The sequence below is a fragment of the Trachurus japonicus genome, chromosome 8 (genome assembly GCF_045865225.1).
Source record: "Trachurus japonicus isolate A0001 chromosome 8, Traja_1.0".
Lineage (NCBI taxonomy): Eukaryota > Metazoa > Chordata > Actinopteri > Carangiformes > Carangidae > Trachurus > Trachurus japonicus.
Window position 1 is genome coordinate 31,973,906 of NC_140914.1, and position 25,338 is coordinate 31,999,243.

General features: G+C 41.3%; 1 protein-coding gene across 2 annotated transcripts in view; it reads right to left on the reverse strand.

The window, feature by feature from the left end:
* Positions 1-1,244: 1,244 nt before the first annotated feature.
* The window catches only part of igf2bp1 (insulin-like growth factor 2 mRNA binding protein 1), a 76,447-nt gene continuing 52,353 nt past the window's right edge, over positions 1,245-25,338 (reverse strand). Inside the window, exons 5-15 of one of the 2 annotated variants that reach the window (XM_085785200.1) lie at positions 22,214-22,277; positions 17,344-17,631; positions 11,590-11,724; positions 11,379-11,501; positions 9,689-9,824; positions 9,472-9,594; positions 5,563-5,679; positions 4,630-4,704; positions 4,393-4,524; positions 4,188-4,301; positions 1,245-1,632 (exon numbers count right to left, since the gene is read on the reverse strand). In XM_085785200.1, the coding sequence (XP_085641326.1) occupies positions 1,477-1,632; positions 4,188-4,301; positions 4,393-4,524; positions 4,630-4,704; positions 5,563-5,679; positions 9,472-9,594; positions 9,689-9,824; positions 11,379-11,501; positions 11,590-11,724; positions 17,344-17,631; positions 22,214-22,277 (1,463 nt within the window). In that variant the 3' untranslated portion in view covers positions 1,245-1,476. The remainder of the gene's footprint in view (positions 1,633-4,187; positions 4,302-4,392; positions 4,525-4,629; positions 4,705-5,562; positions 5,680-9,471; positions 9,595-9,688; positions 9,825-11,378; positions 11,502-11,589; positions 11,725-17,343; positions 17,632-22,213; positions 22,278-25,338) is intronic. The other variant, XM_085785201.1, reaches the window with a different exon arrangement.

Consider the following 25,338-nt stretch of genomic DNA (forward strand, 5'->3'; position numbering starts at 1 on the left):
TGAGCAGAAAGTCTCAGACACACCTTGTCTGTCTGTCATTGCAGGACTTTTTCATACAGGTGCAGCGAAACCTTGCAGTCAACTCCCTGCCTTCAATACATTCACCCGAGGGGCCGGGCTAACTCACATATCATATATATATAATATATATAAAATATGCCATTTAAGGTGCGGGTCGCTAGCCAGCTAGCATAGCTGCTGGCTTTTATACTGTTGTTTTCTAGAAAGGTTTTCACATGTGTGAGCTGAGCCTCTGCAATAGAACTGCAGGACCAGCTGCGACCTCAGCTCTCCTTACTGTCTCTTGCTGCGCCTTCCGCCACACAGCTGAATGTGTGGGGTGGGGGGGGGGGGGGTTTGCCTAGTGCCTTCCCAGCCCCGGGCCCTGCTGTAGGCTACATGATGCTACATTTCATAGACAAGGGGCTGGGAAATATACGGAGGACCCCTTTAAAAAGAAAGGCAAGACGGCCAGACGCAGCATTTTTTAACATTTACATGAAGATTATATATTTACAACCTCATATTTTCTTCTTCTTCTTTTTTTATTCCTCTTTTTTTTCTAATCTCTCCGCTATCCAGAGAGGACGTTTAAAGAGCAGTGTTAACATCTGCGGCCCCTCTTCCAGACTCTCGTTGGCTCAGGTGGTCAGGGACGGGTGGGGCTAGAGCCCGACCCTGTGCCCTGACTCTCTGGGCCTCTACAGCAGTTTCCCCTGCTCCCTCTCCCGGCTCCGCCTCACTGCATATTATCAATAATAGCTCTGAATAAAACATTTCTATACATATATCTCTATGTTTAAAAAAAACCACCCTTAAAATATAGGACTGACTGTAGATGGCTGGAGAGGTCTGCAGGAGGCAGCAGAGGGGTTCAGATGGGCCCCTGCTAGTGTGTCTGAGGGAAGCCCCGGGGTGGGGGGGCCGGCCTCGGCCCCGGCCCCTCTGGGACAGACCTCAGCCCATGTGGACCGGTGTAAACAGCAGCAGTAAGGCGCCACCTTACGGGGTGAATAATGTCACGCGTGCTGTTTACACCGGCCCGGCGCAGGATCGAGGATGGAGGCGCCGGCTGCAGCCCCACCAAGGCACACTAGGAGGACACCACTCCCTCCCTCTCTCCGTCTCTCCCTTCTCCTTTATCCCTCCATCTTCAATCAGTGTCTCTTCTGGCCTGGCATCTGGTCTCTGTTCTCAAGTTTCTTTTTAATCTTAATCCTCTTTTTTTTTTATTCATTTCATCTTTTTGATTTTATTCATCTCTCCTTCTCTAAAAACACCTATCTTTCTCTCTGGCTATCGGGCGTACTCCCTCCCTCTTTATATCTCTCCCTGTCTATCGCTGGGTCCGTGTGTCGCTCTCCTGTATCCGTCCGTCTGTCTGCGCGTCCGTTCGTTCGTGTGTCTGTCTGTCTTGTCTGTCCGTCAGGCAAAGGGGGGGTTGCCCCACGGCGTTAGTGGAGGATGCGGGGACCCTCACTTCCTGCGTGGCTGGTGTTCTGGACTCAGAGGCTGTGTGTGACTGCCCATCTCTGTGAAGCCTGGGGGGTTAGGGCTGGGGCCCATGTTCATCCCACCTTTCTGTGGCTGTTTGACCTGGGTCAGGATGTCCCGGATCTTCCTCTGGGCCAACTGGAGGACAGAGGAGAGATGACAGTGGTTTGTTGCTGCACACATGCAGAGTAGGAACGGCAGAGATATCGTTCAGTGTTGTGTTATCTATTTATTTTATGTATTTCATTTCATTATCTAAATTCGAATGTGAGAAATAGACTTCAAGAATGTTTGTAAATACAGCCAGTATATGAATATGGATTTTAGTTTTGTATGTAGAAAGTCAACCCTCTTAGGGAAAAGTATGTTGACTATGTCGTCTGTAATTCCTGGCAAATGTCTTTGTGTTATGTGTGTGTGTGTGTGCATTGCCTTTGTTATATAATTAAACTGTAATAAAAGATAAAGGTGCGTCAAACAAATCAGTGTCTGATTGATTTTTTCATTTTGGATCGATGCCATTGACTCGTTGGATCAATGTATCATTACACCTTTACACCACGAGCTGCCAAGTCCCACAGAGGAACCAAGCTGAGGACGACAACTACAGGACTAGGCTGTCTTTACACTGCACGGTTCAAGTGGCCCAATTCCGATTTTTTTCTCTCAAGTGGCTCAGATCGGATCTGTAACATGAATGTGTAAACGGGACAAATGCGCATGGAATCGGATATTGTCAGATCAGATTCAGGCCCCCGTTATATGTGGAAATAAATCAGATACAAATCGGATCTCTGCCAATGCGTCTGCAGTCTAAACAGACAGATCGGATCTTCCCTGGCAATGCGTGTCATACGTCATCAATGATAATATTAATTCACGTGCTCACGCGTCTCGCTGAACCTCTGTAGTCCGTGATTGACACGTGGGGCTGACCTGGACTACCGTGGCCAGCTGTGGCCAGCTGTAATCACTGTCACAGGCGTTACAGTGTTTAATAAACTCGCCGTCCCTGTAAATGAGGGAAACCTCAGTGACCAACGAGTTAAAATAAAGGTTTAAATAAATAAAAAAAATAATTTTTGTGGTGTCCGCGCGTCTGTTTTTTTCCCCCTCACTAGTTCTTGTTTTCATATAGCCACTACAGTAACATTCATTTCTATGCGGATCGATACGAGGGCAAGCGAGGGAGCGCGAGATAAACACCAGATTTCAGGTTTTCCTACCGGCAAAAACTGAACCGAGCCGATAAGAAATCAAGAGAGGAAAAACAAACATTGTATAAATGTGTGAGGCTGTCCCCGTCCTCACTACGTGAGCGACGGAGGATCAAACGGTGGCACAACTGTCACCGTCACTCAGCTGCTCATCTCACAGCAGCTCCGCTCCACGCAGCCACTTCACTAACGTTATTTTGTAACGTTCACTTTGTAAGTGACGTGTTGGATAACTCTGTACACCAGACTCACCTTTGTTTAAAAATATTATTATATTATATATTATTATGTGACAATTTCCTGAAATCACTAGTTTATTTCCAGCGGGTCGTTTCATGCAGGCACAGCAGGTGTAAATGCAGATTATCAGATCTGGGTCACTTCTGATAGAACATGTAAATAGACCGTCAAAAAAATCGGATATAGGCAACAAATCGGAATTGGGCATCAAGACCTGCAGTGTAAAGACAGCCTAGTCACTGATAGAGCTTCCATGTTCGGTCACTAGTTAACATAGTTTTATATCCTGTTGGATAAAGGTTTAAAGGGATACTCCAACATTTTTTTTTCGCGTCTTGCTTCACTCCCGGGTCCATGACGAGCAGATAGACACCATCCTTTCGACTGTGCGTGCAATAACATGAGAGATACGGGCAGAGCTGGCGCACCTCTAATTAGCTTAGCTCAAACACTGGAAGTGTATGGGTAGTGTTAGCCTGCCTCCACCTAAAGTCATCAGAGAAACTATTCAGCAACTCTAAACGGAAACCGGCGGGCCGATCTTCGTCTCAGAGCTGACAAAACTCTCCGGTAAGGCATCTTGAGCGGTCAAAAGGGAGGGTTCAAGCAAAGACGGTTTATTTTGGTTCAAGCTAGCTACATCGAGGGGAGGTTAGCTTCCTATTTCAAAGTAAAAGCACAATTTCTATCGTCATGGTTTTCTGTATGTAAAGGGCAACGGGTGTTTTATTTTGTGAAAGTAACCGGAAGTGTGTTGGTCACAACGGCTAGCTTGAGTAGCGCCGAATTCGTCTGAACAAAATAGTAAACAGCTGGTATTTAGACAAATGAACGACACACTGCTGATCTAAACGGCTACTTTCTCACCTAAACATGTTTGAAATGTTGATAAAGTGATATATTTACAGAGTTTAGAGCTAAAATGAAATCAGCTTCTGACTGCTGATTTCGGCTCAGGTAGGAGGCAGGCTAACACTACCTATACACTTCCAGTGTTTGAGCTAAGCTAATTACTGGCGATACGGCTCTATCTCCCTTGTTACTGCACGCACAGACGAAAGGATGGTGTCTATCTGCTGGTCATGGACTCAGGAGTGAGGCAAGACACGAAAAAAAAAATGTTGGCGTATCCCTTTAACACCAGGAGCATTGCTGTATTACAAAAAAAAAACTAAACAAAGTGTGAATATTTCTGAAGTGGATTTGGAATGGAGGATGCAGCAGAGCAGTAGCTACCTGGCTGGCGTAGAAATGTCCGTTGATCTTGACGATGACCTGGTCGTTTTCATCGGGCGTCTGTTCCCGGGGGACCACCACCTCGGCCGCCGTCAGGTTCTGCAGCTCGTTCACCTGGGGACAGAGTGGCGATCACTGTAGGAGGAGGCAGCCGTAACCACGACGACCGGTCGGCCGTGAAGCCGGAAAGCCTCGGCTCACTTACCGTCTTGCCTCCTTTCCCGATGACCCTTCCTGCGGCGGCGGCGGCCATCTTGATGTGAGTTTCCAGTTTGACCTCCTCCTTTGGCCCAAAGAAGTTCTCCTCCTTCAGTTTGCCGTAGATTCTGCCCTGAGCCTGCGGGGGGGGGGGGCAGAGGATCGGCATCAGTTTGGTTGCTGTCTCGGTTGAGAACACATGTAATTAGCTTTCATCTGGTAGTAACGTCTTGTTGGTGTTTACCTTAAACTGAGCCTCAGGGGGGCCGGTCACTATCACCATCCTCATTTTAGAGTCTGGAGTTTCAGCGGGGGCGATCTGGAAGAGGACAGACGGACAGCTCCATCACCGTGCTTTCAAGAATTATGGGTAACAAAGGAAAACAGCTCTACATTATGTCTGATTATTTAATCAAAGATATATGAATATTATGTATAAAATATATTATATTATATTATAAATGTATTTATGAAAGATTTATATGAATAACATCTAAAAAAAAAAAAAAGAATAAACAGACATTGTCAATGTAACGGTGGAAGAGCATCATACACCATATAATCTTAATTTTAATCTTTAATCTACTTTAATCTATTATCCCTGTTAAAAGGGTTTTCCATGGAGTTTTTCCTCAGTGGATGTGAGGGTCTAAGGACAGAGGATGTTGTTATGATGGGATGTAAAGCCCTTTGAGACAAACTGTTAGTAAAAACAGGCTATACAAAATACATTGCCTTGCCTTAATATATTAAATAATTCACATAGGACAAAATGGAAACCAAGGTACATGGACTGCAGGGATTATTATAATTCAGGCTGAGCTCTGTGCTGTGAAGCAGGATTTATGGTTGTCATGGTAACTTCAGGTTTAACTTAGGCTTTCAGTCCTACAGTGGTGGTTCCCCATGGTAACTGATACCTGGAAATCAAAAAAACGAAATCCCTGACAACGATCCTCACACTGATCCATAGTCTATATTTCCATGATTATAAAACTTTTTTTCCAACTAATCTGGTGAGTCCCTGAAAGCATCACAGCTCCATATCCAGGCCTAATTATACTGCAGTGTTATTTCACCTACACCTCCAGGTAGGAGTCTGTGCTGTTTTATATACATGGACAGGAACCAGAGTGAAGACCGTCCAGTGGACTGGTGGAGTGACCGTCTCACTGACCTTGATGGACGCCCCGGCGAAGCGGCTCAGCTGTTTGATGTGCTGTCCCTTCTTTCCGATGATGGCTCCCACCGCCTGAGCTGGGATGTAGACGTGGACCGTCTCCTGCTCTGGAGCCTGCAGACACACACAGCAAAGACTTCATGACACAGTCTGAATTAGACCTGCAACAACTCATTGATTTATTACACAATAATCGATTATTAAATTAATTATCAACTATTTTGATAATCGAATATATCGGTTTTGGTAGTTTTTTAAGAAAGAAAAGTCCAAATTCTCTGATCTCAGCTTCTAAAATGTGAATATTTCTAGTTTCTTTGTTCCTTTATGGCAATGAACTGAGTCTCTCTTTGGTTTGTGGACAAAACAAGACATTGGAGGACGTCGTCTCAACATTTTTTAACATTTTATCGACCAAACAACTAATCCATAATGAAAATAATCGTTAGTTGCAGCCCTCGTCTGAAAGTCTGTCAGTGAGTCCAGTCAGTAGTCACAGGTAAGTATCTACACCACAGACACAGAAAAATCCACCTAAAATACAACGTTCACTGCGGTTGCTCTAGGAAACAGTTAACACATAGTGACTCTTTAAATGGCATCAGGAGTTCAACACTATTATTCCTCCTGTCTGGAGATGACATCACCGCTACATGTCTGAAATTCAGCGTGGTTCAGAGTTTCAGAATCAAACTGAGATCTACAAAATGATAATAGTTTCAGTCAGCGATGTGAGGACACAGAGGTCTGCTGCTACAGAAAATCTGTTTCTCTTTGTTATGACTAGAAGCCAGCTCGAGCCAGGGTTCCACTCAGCTGTCTGTCATCACAGGGTTATGAGGTCTGATTTTGTATCTTTGCCTATGTAATTATGATTCTCTTGACTGTTCCTTTAATTTCTGGATTGTACAGAGCTTTTATTATCATTATTTATGTACACAGCTTTTATTATGATCATGTATGCTGTTCTGTTCTGGGGCTAGACTTTTAAATTGACTTTGAACTGAATGCACAACTAGTGCATATATGGGAGCTGTGAAACTGAATGCAATGTTTCTGAATGAATGAATGTGTTTATGGACTGGGTAACTGCAAACTGAATTGATAAATAAAGTCAAATGAATTGAATTGAACTGAATTGAACTACTTCACTTCATCTCACATATTTGTAGTCAGTGTTGGGAGTAACGCGTTACAAAAGTAACGCAATTACAGTAATGTATTACTATTTGCTGTAACGCAGTAATATAACGCATTACAAATAATATTTCGGTAGTATTTTACCCGTTACAATCTAAGTAGCGCGCGTTACAACGCATTTTCATAAAAACGTGTGAAAGTCGCGGCTGCGGGGAATGTGTCCGCGTCTGATCAGGACAGGAGGTGGTACCTCCTGAAAAGGAGGTGATAATCAGCGCAGCAGTAGCAGAGTACATAGGCTAATAGAAAGTTTCTCACGTTTACAAAATGAACACATAAAACAAAAGGAAAGCATAATTCATATCTACCAGACAGGTCGACTTGGAGCCGCAAACACGAGTTAGTTATTTCATTGGATCAAATCTCATTTTGCGTTTGCGGTCATGCAGCTCTCTGCTCTCCTTCTCTCTCCATGAAGGACATGAACTGTCATTTCAATCCTGCGGTTTGCATGTGCTGTTATTTAGGCAGTTACTCTTAGTAGATTATCCACAAAATGTAGTTTTAGTAGCTGCAGAGGCCTACACATTATGCTACATCACCCTCCACTGAATGTATTATCAGCTGCAATGAACTAAACTTTACAGCAGTGTTTTTCAACCTTGGGGTCGGGACCCCATGTGGGGTCGCCTGAAATGTCTAGTAATTGATAAAAATATGTTTTAAACTAATTATTATTCTTTTTAAAATTATGATTAAAACACCACACGCAATCCTAAACAACTGTATTCTATACTTTCACTTTCTCAAATTTAAATCGAGTTGCAGCATATAGAAATATCTGAGCTGGTGCATCTTGATCGACGGGGTCGCCAGAAATTTGTGATGTCAAAAAGGGGTCACGAGCCAGAAAAGGTTGGGAACCACTGCTTTACAGTCATATTTCTGCTGTTATTTTGGCGAAAGTAACTCAAAAGTAATACAAAAGTAGTGTAACGCATTACAATTCTGAGACAGTAATATTGTAATGTAACTAATTACTTTCAAATGACAGTAACTAATAATATGTAATGTATTATATTTTGGATGTAACTTGCCCAACACTGTTTGTGGTGCCAGCCCATCTACAGACACACACCACTAGAGCAGATCTCCAGGACAGGACCACGTTTTGTCACGATGACTCACACACTCAGGAGGTTTCAACTAAAGCAGCCAGGCTCTCCACCACCACAGTCTTTGGTGGCCACACATAAATACCACACTGTGGTTAGAGAAGCCTCCTGATGACAGGGGCAGATGTTGCCCTCTGGTGGTTTGCAACAACACCTGTCCTCTCCAGTAGTATATGGCTGCAGACCCGGAGACCTGCACAGTCAGACCCCTTAATGCCACCTAGTGGTTGACTGTAAAATTGCAACTGCACAGTCTGGACCCACACTATGGTTTTTTTACAGGGCAAAATCCAAATAAAACGCCATTGTTTGTGAAGCTTGGAACACTTTTAAACTTTTTTTAATAGCCTATAATGAAATAAAATGCTTTTAAATGTTCTATTGCATGGGGTTACTATTGGTTTTGTGTGCTAATGGATACAGATATGACAGATACAAAATATGGACAATATGGATGGTAGTAGGAATGTGAGTATCAAACGTGAATCACAATGTTCGTTTAATGTCATATAAAGGTTTTTGGCGAAAATGTATCTGACAGTGTGGACCAACTTTTCCACAAAAGTATGACATTTTATATTTTATGAACACGTTGGCCCACACACACAGCCTATGATTTTATTTCTGTTTAATTTAAGCACACAGTATTAAAAGTATCTCGGTTTCATTAAAGGGATAGTAGCATTTTTTTTAAAGTGGGGTTGTATGATCTACAAATAGCCCCTAAGTACTTTAATTGCAGTAGAAGACTCTCTGCACTCCTCCCGTTAGCAACGCCAGCCCATAATAGCCCTGCCCAGAGATTTACAACATACAGTGTTGTGAACAGACCCAAAGAAACGGCCTATTTTCGTGGCTTAAAAGAAAAAAAATACACAGTTCCATTGTTCGCTATAATATAATTTTTTCCAGCCCTTCAAAGTGCAGGAAAAACGCAGTTTTTATTTGGACCTAACCAACTGCTGATCGGCGGGCGCTAACCCTGGGCGGAGGGATACGTGAGTTGGTTAGGTCCAAATAAAAACTGTGTGTGTTTTTCCTGCACTTTGAGGGGCTGGAAAAAATTATATTATAGCGAACAATGGAACTGAGTATTTTTTTTCTTTTAAGCCACGAAAATAGGCCGTTTCTTTGGGTCTGTTCACAACAGTGTATGTTGTAAATCTCTGGGCAGGGCTATTATGGGCTGGCGTTGCTAACGGGAGGAGTGCAGAGAGTCTTCTACTGCAATTAAAGTATTTAGGGGCTATTTGGAGATCATACAACCCCACTTTAAAAAAAATGCTACTATCCCTTTAAGCACACAGTATTAAAAGTATCTCGGTTTCATTAACTTAAAAAAAAATGTGTCGGCCAAGCGAGCTTCCAAAAAGATCAGTATTATATATATTACTGTATTTGACGTGCATATAAGACTATCGTAGTAAACGTATTATGGTCAAACGGTCGTTACACTGTCAGATACATTTTCGACAAAAACTTTTATGACATTAAACAAACAATGTGATTCACGTTCAATACTCACGTTCCTACTGCCATCCATATTGTCCATATTTGGTATAGGCTACATTACACAGCAAGAATGACTTACCCCAAAACAGCCATAGGGGGCGCCACTGCCAGAATTCCCAGGAGGAGGTGGGGGCATGTTGGAGGAGGAGGGGAACAGACCCAGAGCTCCCAGGTTGAGCCCCGGGATCAGGTGAGTCTGTTGCTGCGGAAAAGGCTGCAGGTTAGATAGAGACTAGATGGGGGGTTCATTTTGTGTGTGTGTGTGTGCGTGTGTGTGTGTATGCAAATACACTCACATTCATAGCAGCGATGTCATTCTCATAGGCCTCCCTGACCTTCTTCATCACCTCCACCTCGGCCAGGCAGCAGGCCTCGATGGAGCCCTTCACGGTGATGGTTCTCTCTGGGTTGTACAGCGTCAGGTCCTGGAGCCTGTGGACACATCCCACACAGGTCATTACACATGTATACAACTGATCAGAGATCAGTGTTTTAGAGTGGATTTAGGAAAACCCATTTTCTCTAAAATAACTCTACTCTCCACCAAACGACAGGTGCATCTGAATGAAGTAGAATCTGATCTTCTCCATGATAGTGGAGCTACTGAACCAGACCAGAGACCATTTAAAGGCTCAGGAAACCTTTGCACGTGTTTGGAGTTGATCTCATTTTGATTTACTGAATTTGGGGTTTTCATTAAATCTAAGTCACAGCCATTTCAATTAAAAGAAATATAAATCTATATAGGCTAATATATTTGAACTACTGAAATAAAGGAACTCTTTCCATGTTATTCTAATTCATTGACATGCACCTGTATCTGACAAGCTGGAATTTAGTCTTTGAAGCTGACAGTCAGAGAGTTGAGTGTGTGTCAGTGTGTGTACTAGGGCCTGACCATTCTCTAATGGCTATAATCAGATGATTATAGCCATTAGAGAATAATTACTAACTGGCCAAAAGTTGGCGCCGATGTTAACACTCATTTTAACTAATAAAATGCTGGGACTCTGTTTTACTTGGTTTATACAAAGTTTTATATCTCCTGGTATTTGCGTGTGGACAACAAAGAAATCATTTAATTGTCAGGGGAACATGTTTCCTACTATGCAAATGACAATAAACACTTAAAATCTTGAATCTTGAACTTAGAAATGAAGATGGGGGGGTGGAGCGGTTCAGAATGATGGAGGAAAGAAAACTTGAGAGACGCAGTTCAACTCATGTTTTACCAGTGACTTTTTCTGACGTTGCTTATCCACCTACACATAATAATACATTCATTATTCATAAATAGACTGGTTCTTTGTATGATTATTTTATTTCCCGGAGCTTTACTGTGTTTTTGTACATCACTGTGTATTTTTTTTTTTGGAACAGCTCAATATTACAGAGGCTTGTGATGTTATGTTATGAGTTGTTCATAGCTGCTCGCACCACACAACATGGATAATATAAGTATTTGAAAATAGTAAACTGTTCTCCCTTCAATTTATATCTTTGCAAGTGTTTGAACTACATTTAAGAGATCAAAAGCAGCTATATGTTAATTTCATTTATTTTTCTTTAATTTATAAATTCAATTGGCCGATATATTATTATTTCGGATTTTTTCTTTACTAATATTACTGTAAGAAAAAAAAGGAGAAAAGGTGTTTGTGCTCTCGCTCACTGTCCAAAAAACTCTCTTTCCACGTGCGTAGGCCAACAAACATTTAAGACAACAGGAGGAAAAAGCTCACACACTGATTAAAAATGGGAATGTCCACCAGAGAGATTGACGGATGAAGGGAAAAATGTAATGGTCCATAAAAACAACAAAAAAAAGTGCAACCTTGGTGATAAAATGAAAATGAAAAAAACAAATTCCTCAGATTCAAATTCCTCAAAACTAATTTTTGATCAGTGTGCGAGCTTTTTCCTCCTGTTCTTTACTAATATTGACATTGGCAAAGGTGTGTGTGTGTGTGTGTGTGTGTGTCTTACGGGGAGATGGTGATCTTGGTGTCTGTGTCCTGCTCCACTTTCTTCAGGTTGCGTCCCTCCTTCCCGATCAGACGTCCCACAAAGTTGTTGTGAGCCAGAATCTTCAGAGGAACTTCATCAGCCCTGAAACCAGAGAGCAGCGGTGTTCATCACACACACACACACACACACACACAGGACCCATAGTTCCATGATCCCCGTGGTAACCTACGTCTTGGTGTCCTTGGCCTCCTGGTGCATGATGTCCAGGATCATGCGGCATGCGGCCGAGCAGCCTTCAGGAGTGGAGTGGATGCTGATTGGCTTCTCAGCTGCACCTGCGTTCTCTTTACGGTGAACGTCGATCCTGCAGCGACGGCAAAACATGACAACACCTTCATTATTCTGGAACAATAAAGTACTATCTACACCAAGTAAACCAATAAATACAGTCTCTAAGAAAACAGACAAACTAACACAAAGCCTGATCAGATGTGTACACAGTGGCTGGTTCTGGGTCAGCTCAGGGCCGGTAAAGGTTCAACATAAACACATCAGAGGTGTGTGTGACTCTGAGTCTCTCTCATCGCTGGACAGTCAGTACGTTTACATGACACTTGAAAAAAAACAAATTATTGCCTTAATGCGACTATAACTGGACAACTGAAGTGCATGTAAACGCCTGAGTCCAACTAATATCAGAGTTCTCCAACTCCGACAACCAGATAATGTGATTGGAAATCGATTTTCTTCAGCATGTATTGGCCTTAATCGGACTGAAACTGGACAATGCATGTGTGTTCATGTTCCACAACAGCAGAGACGGCACAAAGAGGAGCAGAGAAGACGCCCAAACACGGCCTAGTAAAGAAAAAAGAACGCCAAATCAGTGTATTTCACACAGTGTGACCAGTGAGAGGTTGTGTTTTATAAATAAAAAAATGTAAAAAGAGAGAGAGAGATAGAAAGAGAGAAAAAGGAAGCCAGTGGGCCGTCATTTGTATCCTATTCTCAGCCTGAACCCGGCCCAGACTGACACATCTGGTTTGGTCATGTAGTTGAGAATTTATTAAGCTTATTAAGTTGTTTATATTCAGTTTTTTACTCAACAGGACGGCCGGGGCCGTATTAACCTGCTGAAACGAGGCACATCGCCGCCTGAGGAGGAGGACAGTGACACCGTCAGTTATTGGATTTCTTTCTGTTGCATGTAAACTGGGACAAGGACAGAAGTCTGATTAGACGCCAAAATCAAATTTTGAGTATAGCTTGGTTAAGCTGTTCATGTAAACGTACTGACTGATGTTTCCCAACATCAGCAGGGATGTCTGGACTGAATTCAACAGATGTTTCGTTCCCAATAAAGTCAAAGATGTTTCTGTATATAGATAATGTCCCTGCAATGAATTCATTAACAAATGTAAAACAAAAGAAGAGGTTCAGTCTTTTTCTCATTTATTCCACTGATAAATGAGTTAGTCCTAATAACTGTTGGACTCAGATGTCTTTATTCATGTGGGAGTCTCATAGTGTCTTGGTCATTACTACAGAAAGTACGGTATGCTCTTATTTTTGAGTGTCCAGTCAAACAATAAGGAAGTTGATCATGTGATAAAATTGGTGTGACTGTTGGCTAAATATCATATTCATGAAGCTAGATTTCTTTGGTTAATTCCAAATTAATTAATAATTAACCACATAATTAATTAATTTTCTCATTTCATTTATATAATTTGTTACATTGTACATTTTTGTCTGTTTGTGTTTGTTATACAGTATGTGTACTTCCCCTGTTTGGTTCATGTTGTCTGTATTTTATCTTTATAAAGTTTGTCAAAAAAAAAAAGACACAATATCAGCCTGGAAGGAAACAGAATGTGGGCGCTCATTTTCTATCTCCAATACGTCTGTCACTTTTATATCACTCTATTGTATCTTTACTATAATGTGAAAAGTTCTACATAACCGTCAGAGAGCAGAGCTACATACAGAAGATCATCAAACCATCTGCAGACACCAAGAGGTTAATGAGAGAATAAGAACTAGAATAGAACAAGCTGCTTCACATCAGATCATTCAGAATTATTGTTGCCAAATGCCAAATAGACAACAAACTGTGTATTCAGACAGTTTTCTATCAGAACTATGGCTGCAACTAATAATTTCTTTCATTATCGATTAATCTGTTGATTATTTAACGGGATAGTTCAACATTTTGTCAAATTGGCCCATTGCCATAATCCCTATAGTTATAGCAGTAGGTTCGCTACCTTAATTGTCGGTGCAAGTAATATGGAAGTTTTTCTGTGTAATATGGAAGTTTTTCTGTGCCATCTGAGTTTGAATATGAATTTCTAAGACTGAATTTATTTCAACATTTAAAAAAAATCAAGAGGCAAAAAAAAATTCTGTGCTAGAAATTTGATGGTTTTTAACATTCAAAGTCTGATTTTGATGCTAAAAAAATTCAGTCTTAGAAATTCATATTCAAACTCAGATGGCACAGAAAAACTTCCATATGCAAGCTATTTTTAGAACGGCGGAGCAGAGCCGTGAGCTGCTCAGAGCTACGCTACGGAGGCTCATTGGATTTCTTGGTTTCCCTCATCAAACTCATCAAATACACAATCCAACAACTCCAAAACGCTCTGGTGGACAAGTTGTGAGCTGCACATTCACCACGCTATGAGACAATAACACAACGTTATGAGATGGATTATCTTAATAATCGATTATTGTTCAATTAATCGATTAATTGTTGCAGCTCTAATCAGAAGCAGCATGAACTTGTTCAGCAGTCTGAGCAACAGTATCAGCCTTCTCTCCCCACGTGTATCACTGAGCCTGTGGCCGCTTCACCACTGTTCCTTCCTTGGACCAGGTCTGATAGATCCTGATTCCTGACCACTGCAGACCGGGAACAGCCCACAAGACATGAGAGAGCCAGTCGTCCTGGGAGAACTGGATCAGATCCTTACACTGTCCAGTTTTCCTGCTTCTAACCAAGGGGGCAGTTGTCGGTCTGAGAAGTGAAGCTCACTTCCATGTTCAAAAAACTGCAATCCCCTCTTCTTCCTCTGGGGGCTGGTGTCAGAAAGCAGCATTCTCCATAGACCCCCATGTTAAAATCGCCGACTTTACATCCTCAATAAACATGATCAAAGCCTGGTGTCAGAAGGTTTTTTGGTCTCAATTGATAGTTTCTACCCCCGCACACACTCTGAGAGGGGTGAATTTTTTTTTAACTCTACCGTTTTACTGTTATTAGGTTAAAATTCTGGCCAATTAGGGCGCGGAAACGTTGAGTGACAGGTCCGAGCAGCTCCGTGGACAGCTGCTTCGAGGCCAGTGGGCGGGTTCTCGGCCGGCCAATCCAACATGGCGCTGTTCAGGCCGCCATGTTGGAGTCACAAAAACGACTCCCCAAAACCAATGGGTGACGTCACGGATGCTACTGTACGTCCATATTTTTTACAGTCTATGCTTCTAACACATCAACGTTGAGGACAACATGTTCACCTGCTGCCTGATATATCCCACCCACTAACAGGTGATGATGAAGTGTTATTCTTCAGTGTTGTTCATTTCACCTGTCAGTTGTGATCATTTTAGGCCTGATCAAGTTGTGTTAAATAATCCATCAGTTAGTCATTAACCAGAGAAGTGTTCTCTGGCCCAGCTGTGGAGGTTGACCTCATGTCACTGAAGCAGCAGCAGCAGCAGCAGCAGCAGCAGCAGCAGCAGCAGCTACAGCAGCAGCAGCAGCAGCAGCAGCAGCAGCAGCAGCAGCTACAGCAGCAGCAGCAGCAGCAGCAGCTACAGCAGCAGCAGCAGCAGCAGCAGCAGCAGCAGCAGCAGCAGCAGCAGCAGCAGCTACAGCAGCAGCAGCAGCAGCAGCAGCAGCAGCAGCAGCAGCAGCTACAGCAGCAGCAGCAGCAGCAGCAGCAGCAGCAGCAGCAGCAGCATTAGTAGCAGCAGCAGCAGCAGCAGCAGCAGCAGCAGCAGCAGCAGCATTAGTAGCAGCAGCAGCAGCAGCAGCAGCAGCAGCAGCAGCAGCAGCAGCAGCAGCAGCATTAGTAGCAGCAGCAGCAGCAGCAGCAGCAGCAGCAGCAGCAGCAGCATTAGTAGCAGCAGCAGCAGCAGCAGCAGCAGCAGCAGCAGCAGCAGCAGCAGCATTAGTAGCAGCAGCAGCAGCAGCAGCAGCAGCAGCAGCAGCAGCAGCAGCAGCAGCAGCAGCAGCAGCAGCAGCAGCATTAACAGCTACAGCAGCTACAGCAGCAGCAGCAGCAGCAGCAGCATTAACAGCTACAGCAGCTACAGCAGCAGCAGCAGCAGCAGCAGCATTAACAGCTACAGCAGCTACAGCAACAGCAGCAGCAGCATTAACAGCTACAGCAGCATTAGTAGCAGCAGCAGCAGCAGCAACAGCAGCAACAGCAGCAGCAGCAACAGCAGCAACAGCAGCAGCAGCAGCAGCAGCAGCAGCTTGTTCAGATAAGAATCTCTTCTGGTTCCAGCTCACGAGCCCTATTGCTTCTGTTTTTCAGTCTGACACTGTTTCGGTAACAGATGACATCATCTTTCCGGGACGCCGCCGCTCCTTCTGTTACAACTCGTAGTCACGTTCGGTAACACGCTCATGCTCAGATCTGTTGTGTGTGTGCTGTACATCACATTTATAAAAATGAGAGCTTCATGTGTGCAGAGGTCAGGAGGAGAAACAGCGCTGGTTTATTACTGCTCTAGGAAGACTCTTTGTGTTTACTGAGCAGCTACATGCATGAAACAGACTCTCAGTGAAAAGACAGCTGTTTCCTAAAGACACTTTGCTGACAATGAGTTTTAGTAAAAGAAATAAAAAAAACAGGGATGTGGCAGGCAATACATGTGCAAAGGTGCAGAAATTATAAAAGTATAATAAAATAGCAACAAAATATAAAAGCCCAGGCCATTCATTTAGGAAAAGTAAAAGTCACTTCCGCTCAATTTTCATCTGTCTATCAGCAAACAGTGGCTGAGAACGATGATGTTGAGATTACTGCGCTAAATTGGAAGTTGCAGTTCATACATAATGGCGGCGGAGACACACTCTGGCTCTACTCTGCTCATTGTGATGGCTCTTCATACCAAGAGGATTCTGGTTTCCCTTCACTCGGGATTTTGTCTGGATTCTGGTTCCAGTCTAGAGAGCTAATCCGGAATTCACCAAATTCACCAAAGTGTTCACCAAAATAAAACTTTAAATTCTGGCACACCATCAATTTCCATCGCTGGTTTTTGAAACATTTTATTCATTTAAAGGGATAGTTCAACATTTTGGCAAATTGACCCATTGCCATAATCCCTTTAGTCGTAGGGGTTCGTTCCGGAGTTGTTTTCTAGGTAAATTCATGCAAAACGGCTGCGTTCCCGTCGGGTGCAGTTTTTCAGCAGCAGTCTCTGTATTTCCCTCTAAAACAACTCTGTGTGGTAACGTTGTGTTATTATCTCATAGCGTGGTGAATGTGCAGGTCACAACTTGTCCACCAGAGCGTTGTGGAGTTGTTGGATTGTGTATTTGATGAGTTTGATGAGGGAAACAAAGAAATCCCATTAGCCTCGGTAGCGTAGCTCTGAGCAACTCGCAGCTCTGCTCTGCCGTTCTAAAAACAGCTTGCACCGACAATTAAAGGTAACGAACCTACTGCTAAAACTATAGGGATTATGGCAATGGGCCCAATTGCCAAAATGTTGAACTATCCCTTTAAAAATGGACGTACAAAAGTCTGTTTTAGAAGAGGTTCTTCAAGAAAATTGTCGGGTACATAAAATAACCTCTTTTAAGCCGCTACAGAAGCTTCCCCAGACTAGGTACACTGGACTCACACACACACACACACACACACACACACACACACACACACACACACACACACACACACACACACACACACACACACACACACACACACACACACACACACACACAGATAAACTGTGCACTCACTTGCTCTGCGTCTGCTTGGTGATGTTCCGGATGGTGGCCCCCTCCTTGCCGATGATGGCACCGACGTACTGCGTGGGCACCAGCAGCCTCAGGGGGATGTCGGCATGCGGAGGTTTGTTGGGCATCCCGCTGGGGGAGCCTCCCCGGGGGCCGCGGGGCCCGTAGCCGGGGCGACGCCCGTTGTCGGGCCCCCGCTGACCCCCCTCCAGCTCCGAGAGCTCGTCTGGGATGTAGGAGACGCGCAGGGCGTTGTTCTCAAACTGGTATCCATTCAGCTTCTGGATGGCTCTGACAGGAAGACATTACACACACATTAAATAGAGACCAAATCTACTTGTATATGATTGTTTTGTTAGGTTTTTAAATCTTTTTCTTTTTTAAAGTTATTTTTGGGCCGTTTTTTTTTACAGTGTAGATGCGCTAGATCGTCTCGTTCGAGAGTCGAATTGGTGATCAGTGCTTAAAACGTGTGCTGACATGGGACCTGCTCTCTAACCACGCCACCACCAAGCACCCCATGTTTTAATATTACTATTATTTTACAGATTTCTCATGTGATTGGTCATTTTTTCTGTGACTTGCACACTTATACTTTACTAGACACACATCTGGATAATACCTTATTATAACTACACCACAGGACAACTCTGAGCCACTTGTTCTGTTCCTGCTGGACTACATTTGAAGGACAAATGGATTTTACATCACACAATCAGCTGATGAAATATGCATTAAGATGCATTATTTTTCAATTACCCAACAGTGTATAGTTGTTATTAGCTGTATGTAATTAGTAAGGGCAACATATGAAAATCTGGGAACTAAATCCTTACCAAGAAATTTCTTCACAATTGTCTTTAGGAACGTGTGTAATATCATGTCTTAAAATGTTGAAATTCAACTCCCGTGGGAAACCCCCTAAAAAACTACTCAAAGTTGGGGTACCCGTAACTGGATTTTTGAACATTCCGAAATGTTAAATTTGGCCTTAAAGGGATAGTTCACCCTAGAATGATATTTCGCTCATTATCTACTCACCCTCATGTTGACTAAGGGCTGGAAGAAGTTTCAGATTCCTCCGTGGCTTCTCTGAGTTACAGGGGGTCTCGGCGTAGCAGTGCATGTCCATATAACGGTTGTAAAGGGACACCGGAGCTCTTCGTAAAAAAACACACACAAAAAAACATCCAAATACCTCCATGATGCTCGTATGTAATGTCCGTCTTGTGCTGAAGCCCCAAATTGCGTAATTGTCCCGAAAAAAATTAAATAAGTCTATATTTTAAGCTTGTTTGTAGCGGAAGCTTCTCGAAGCTCCTCTTCCTGGTCCGTCCAAATCTCGCGTGATTCGCAGTAACCGCACTGACGCATGCTGACGCCGGCGCAAATCACGCGAGATTTGGACGGACCAGGAAGAGGAGCTTCGAGAAGCTTCCGCTACAAACAAGCTTAAAATATAGACTTATTTAATTTTTTTCGGGACAATTACGCAATTTGGGGCTTCAGCACAAGACGGACATTACATACGAGCATCATGGAGGTATTTGGATGTTTTTTTGTGTGTGTTTTTTTACGAAGAGCTCCGGTGTCCCTTTGCAACCGTTATATGGACATGCACTGCTACGCCGAGACCCCCTGTAACTCAGAGAAGCCACGGAGGAATCTGAAACTTCTTCCAGCCCTTAGTCAACATGAGGGTGAGTAGATAATGAGCGAAATATCATTCTAGGGTGAACTATCCCTTTAAGTAACTTGTGAGGGGTCAAACTAGGGGTTTTTCATGATTCCGAGTTGATCGCAAACATTAGTTTTACACCCAAAACACTCCTTGGTGGAGAAAAAAAAAGCTACACCCACTTTTCTTGATCATCGGAACCCCCACCACCACCAATAGAATGTATTGCAGAGAAGCCATTCATTATCATTGCAGAGGTTGTGTTACATAATACTACTAAATAGCCTACTCAATATAATATAACTTTTATTCTACCCTTTTTTCTATAGGACATTACAGACCCTCCAGGATTTTATGATGTCATGATTGCAACTATTAATGCAAATTCAATCATGAATTCTTTGGCCTTGCCACTGCAACTTTTCAGTAAATTTGCTATCATAGACCGCTGTGGCTAGCTGTTTTCAGCTGTGGCCACAGTGTTTCCATTTTCCATTTCCATTTTTTTTTGCATGTGTTTTTATTAGTTATTATAGATAGATATAGATAGATATTATATATTATAGTTATTGTTTTCATATAACATTACGTTTTATGCGGATCGGGAGCGAGAGAGACGGAAAGAAATCAGATGCACACCAGATTTCACATACCAGTAAAAACGGAAACATACACAGCCTACACACACACCCACACACACACACTTCTCACTACTGGGTACATGTAGCTACATTAAAAGGTTGCTTTCTTCTTCTTTTTATTAATTGCCATGGTAAATCAGCCTAAGTATTGTTTAGTGGTAGTTGTAGTTGGTTAGCATTAAAAGTGAAGAATTTTGGAGTTAGCTAGTGCTAGACATGTTGAAGCCATTTACAACCTTCGATCATTGACAGACATAATGCTTTTTACACCTGATATGTGTAATCTACATCTTTTTTTAAGAACTTGAAATATGTCATGTCATTGTGTTGATAACATGCATAAGAAACTTAAAAATTGTGGTAACACTTTATTTGATGCCTATCTCTATAATGCATTATTATCATACTTTTAATGAGTTATAATGCAGTTATAGCACTGTATAACTATAGTTATAAACACTCATAAATGATCATACTGCTGTATAACAATAATCATAACACACTATAAAGCATTTTATCATGACTAATAAGGTCAGGTATTATAATATGTTATAATTGTTAGTAACTCGCTGACAATGCCCACATTGATAATGCATTATAAATATAGTTATAATGTATTACAATTGGCTTATAAACATGTATAACTATCATAATAAACACTCATAAATGATCATAAGGCTTTATAACAATAAGCTTAACACATTATAGAGCATTATAACTCTATTATAATACTTGACCTTAAGCCATTATAAAATGCTCTATAATGTGTTATGCTAAATGTTATAAAGCCTTATGATCATTTATGAGTATTTATAATTATGGTTATACACTTTTATAAGACACTTATAACACATTATAACTATATTTATAATGTATTATCGACATGGGCATTGTCAGCGAGTTACTAACAATTATAACGTATTATAATACCTAAGTCACAATAAAATGCTTTATAGTGTGTTATGATTATTGTTATAAAGTATTATGATCATTTATGAATGTTTATAATTATAGTTATACAATGCTATAACCACATTATAACTTATTATAAGTATGGTTATAATGCATTATAGAGATAGGCGTCAAACAAGACAGAGGTTTTCTTTAATGTCACAAAAAAAACTTCTACTATGAATACTTAATATAACTATATTCTACCTTTTTCCATTGTTGGACATTAATCTAGCACACACGTCAATCTCATATCAAAAACCTGGGGGCCAGATCTGTCCTGCGATACACTTTTATATGGCCTTCAAGAAAAATATTATGTTAATAATGGCCCACCAATATAGCATTCACATTACTCACATTACAATTCCCATAATACACTACAACAGCTACCGTACGGTCATGACCAAGCAATAGGCCCAGGCTGGAATGAACAAGTTTGTGACACACTGCAACATCAATCTTGGTATCTATCCATTCTTCAAAAACGACCTCTTAGAGCCTGGATGCTCGATGGAGATTGATGCTCAGTGTGTGTGCAGATTAACATTATCATGTTTGCAATCAATGTAGCACCACTGTGTATTTTTTGTACTTTTCCTATCTTCATTTCGAACAAACTTGTTCCAGTTGTTGCTGGTATGTGAAATCTGGTGCATGTCCACTGTCTTTTCTCTCTCGCTGCTTGCTACCGATCTGCATAATAAATTAAATTTATAATGACTTTTTAAATAAATTTAGCGACACCACAAAATCCTGGAGGGTCTGTATAATGTCCTATAGAAAAAAGGGTAGAATAAAAGTTATATTATATTGAGTATTTAGTAGTATTATGTAACACAACCTCTGCAATGATAATGAATGGCTTCTCTGTAATACATTCTATTGGTGGTAGTGGGGGTTCCGATGATCAAGAAAAGTGGGTGTGGCTGTTTTTTTCTCCACCAAGGAGTGTTTTGGGTGTAAAACTAATGTTTGCGATCAACTTGGAATCATGAAAAACCTCTAGTTTGACCCCTCACAAGTTACTTAAGGCCAAATTTAACATCACAGAATGTTCAAAGATCCAGTTACGGGTACCCCAACTTTGAGTAGTTTTTTGGGGGGTTTCCCACTGGAGTTGAATTTCAACATTTTAAGACATAGTATTACACACGTTCCTAAAGACAATTGTGAAGAAATTTCTTGGTAAGGATTTAGTTCCCAGATTGGTCAAATATCTGCTAAAATGCCCTTACTAAATCCAAAGACGTTCTGTTGCCTGATGTATAACTTTTATCATGTAAAAAACATTTTTATACTTCAGAAAATGAGTAAAATCTGAATGCAGAACTTTTACAAGAGGTTGATTTTTAATAGAGCGGCACGGAAGTCACTGGAAACGCTCATTCTCACACTGTAGTTCCCATAACTGGCCACTAGGTGTCACAAGTGGAGTACAGATCACACACTCTCTCCTTCTGTGTTGAAACTTGCTATATTTTAAATATTCATGAGTATCTAAACAGTAAAAAAAAAAACATGGCACCATATACACTGTAAAAAGCATGGATCTAAAAATCCAGCTCTTACAGACTTTCTGAGTGAGAGTAGAGGGACTTACTGCCTGGCGTGCTCCCGCGATGCGTATGTGACGTTAACCACTGCAGTCTCACTGTCGGTGTTCACTGAGACACACAAGGAACATGTGTAAAACACACACATACAGACACATACAGACACATGTGATGTTAATAATGAGTCAGTACAGACCATGACTGACCTGGTTTTACCTGGTGACCACAGCTGCAGTAACAGCAGTAATGAAATCATTCGTTTATTATGACTAAGTCATGAAGTTAAGTTGTTTTTTTAAATGAAACTGGTGTCACTGGCAGAAATCAATTAATCAAACATTCACACACACGTTCTTCAGTTTGCTGCAAATGAAAGCAACATGTAAAATCCAGATATCAGTGTAACGATAAGACTGTGAGTCAGAGCCTTTGTCGTTAAGAAATGTTATATGGTTTGAACCATTTCACATTTTAGTTAATTGTGTTGCGTTACCCACACACAGGTATCAAGGCCCAGACCTCCACTTTATCTTTACATACCAGTTCAATCTGCATCTTAGAATTTAATTTAGTTCAATTAAAAAAGATTTAATTTGTTCCTTACAATTAAGGAGAATATGTCACATTGTAATGTCAGAAAATAGTTGTTGGATTACAAAATCAGTCAGCCAACTCAAGAACCGAGTGTGTGTGGATGCTGATCCACAATATCTGACTCAACAAATAGTAAAATCAACAAATATATTTTTATTTAGTGTGATCAGTTATTTGTTGCTTAGAAAAGGAAGTAGTCGAACAAAATGTGACACTATTGGAGGATAATAATAATAATAATAACAATAAGTGAATATTATCACATATAAACTGTATATAAATATTCCTGCAATCTATTCTTGTACTTAAAACAACGGGTTTATCTGATTAATCTGATTGAGTTAGAAAATGAATAAATGAATAAATAACTACATCAATGAATAAAATTAATTTAAAATCCAATAATAACAGAACATTAATGATAATAACTAATAGTAGTATGGTAGAGCAATCTTCTTGAATAATAGATTAGAGTGCAGACAGTGATTGATCAGTCCACAGGATGCTGAGCTCTTTCTGTTGGAATCTATTTGGCTGTGTAATCCACATTATTAACAAATTATCTAAATACTTTTGGAGCTGAAATCATTTATTTAAAGCAGAAGTAAGTGGTCCGGTCGTTTTCGCTAATGCTGCGTTCCAGGCAGGCTTTTGAAATCGTAAATTACAGCTTCAAGTCACAACTTACGACTTTGTAGCGTTCCAGGCAACCCACTCGTGTTTCTCCGACCTGTTTTACCGGTGAAAGTCACTATAACGGCCACTCGTAACTTCTGACCCGTGAACTCGTACCAGATCAAACTGGTACCACTTCACGGTCGGAAAAATACGAGTTTCCTTGAACGCACCATAACAGTCCTCGTCCCTACGTCGCCACATTCACGGCGTCCCTTGGCTGCACACACAGCCCTGCATGCCGTTCTCTCTCCTCATTGGATAAAAACTGTAGGATACGAGAAATGTTTTCTCCTGGGCTCAGAGCAGAGCAGAGTGACTGAGAGACCCGTGTTTCAGACCAAATAGTGGGGCAGATAAGCTCATATATGGAAGGAATTGTGCGTTTTAATGACTAAAGCATGAAACTTTCAGCATTTCATCTACATACCCCAAGGTTTAATTTTAGACGTGGAACCACTTTGGTGGCTGACCTTTAGGGGTCTTTAGGGGTCTTTTTCCACATTATTCCCCATTGGAAACCTATGAAAATCTGGGAAGTAAATCATTACCAATAAATTTCTTCACCATTGTGTTTAGGAAGGTGTGTAATATCATGTAATAAAATGTTGAAATTCAACTCCAGTGGGAAACCCCCTAAAAAACTACTCAAAGTTGGGGTACCCGTGCAGATTTTGCGAAAATTCCGTGATGTTAAATTTGGCCTTAAATATCTTGTGAGGGGTCAAACTAGGGGTTTTTCATGATTCTAAGTTGATCGCAAACATTAGTTTTTCAGCCAAAACACTCCTTGGTGGAAAAAAACAACCACACCCACTTTTCCTGTTCATCGGAACCCCCCCCACCAATACAGAGAAGTCATTCCTTAGCATGGCAGAGGTTGTGTCACATAATACTACTAAATACTCAATAATATAACTTATATTTTGTAGCCTTTTTTCTTGTACAACGTTATACAGACGATGAATATAAGTTATATTATTGAGTATTTAGTAGTATTATGTGACACAACCTCTGCCATGCTAAGGAATGACTTATCTGTATTGGTGGGGGGGGTTCCGATGAACAGGAAAAGTGGGTGTGGCTGTTTTTTTCCACCAAGGAGTGTTTTGGCTGAAAAACTAATGTTTGCGATCAATTCAGAATCATGAAAAACCCCTAGTTTGACCCCTCACAAGATATTTAAGGCCAAATTTAACATTTCGGAATTTTCGCAAAATCTGCACGGGTACCCCAACTTTGAGTAGTTTTTTAGGGGGTTTCCCACTGGAGTTGAATTTCAACATTTTATTACATGATATTACACACCTTCCTAAACACAATGGTGAAGAAATTTATTGGTAATGATTTACTTCCCAGATTTTCATAGGTTTCCAATGGAGAATAATGTGGAAAAAGACCCCTAAAGACCCCTAAAGGTCAGCCACCAAAGTGGTTCCACATCTGAAATTAAACCTTGGGGTATGTAGATGAAATGCTGAAAGTTTCATGCTTTAGTCATTAAAACGCACAATTATTTTGCTTATCTGCCCCACTAAAACACTCTATGTAAGTGATTGCTGTCGGAAGATACAACTATTTAAGACTTATATTGACACAAATATATCACTTACTTCTGCTTTAACTGTTTTTGTAAAATCATTAAAAACCATTTCTTATGGTTTCAGCTTCTCACTGATTTGTTGCTGCTTTTCTTTGCTTCTCTCATGCTAATAAACAGAGTGGAGCGCTGGATGGACAGCATGCATCTGGAGGACAAATGTTAATTGGTTGGTGTTTTAATGAGTCACATGGTCACATTCTGAGGAGGAAATCCATCTGTATGTGATGTCATCTGCCCAGCTGTCCTCACATGTCACCGTCTAATCAAACTGCTGTTAAGTGTTTCTACTACACTATATTA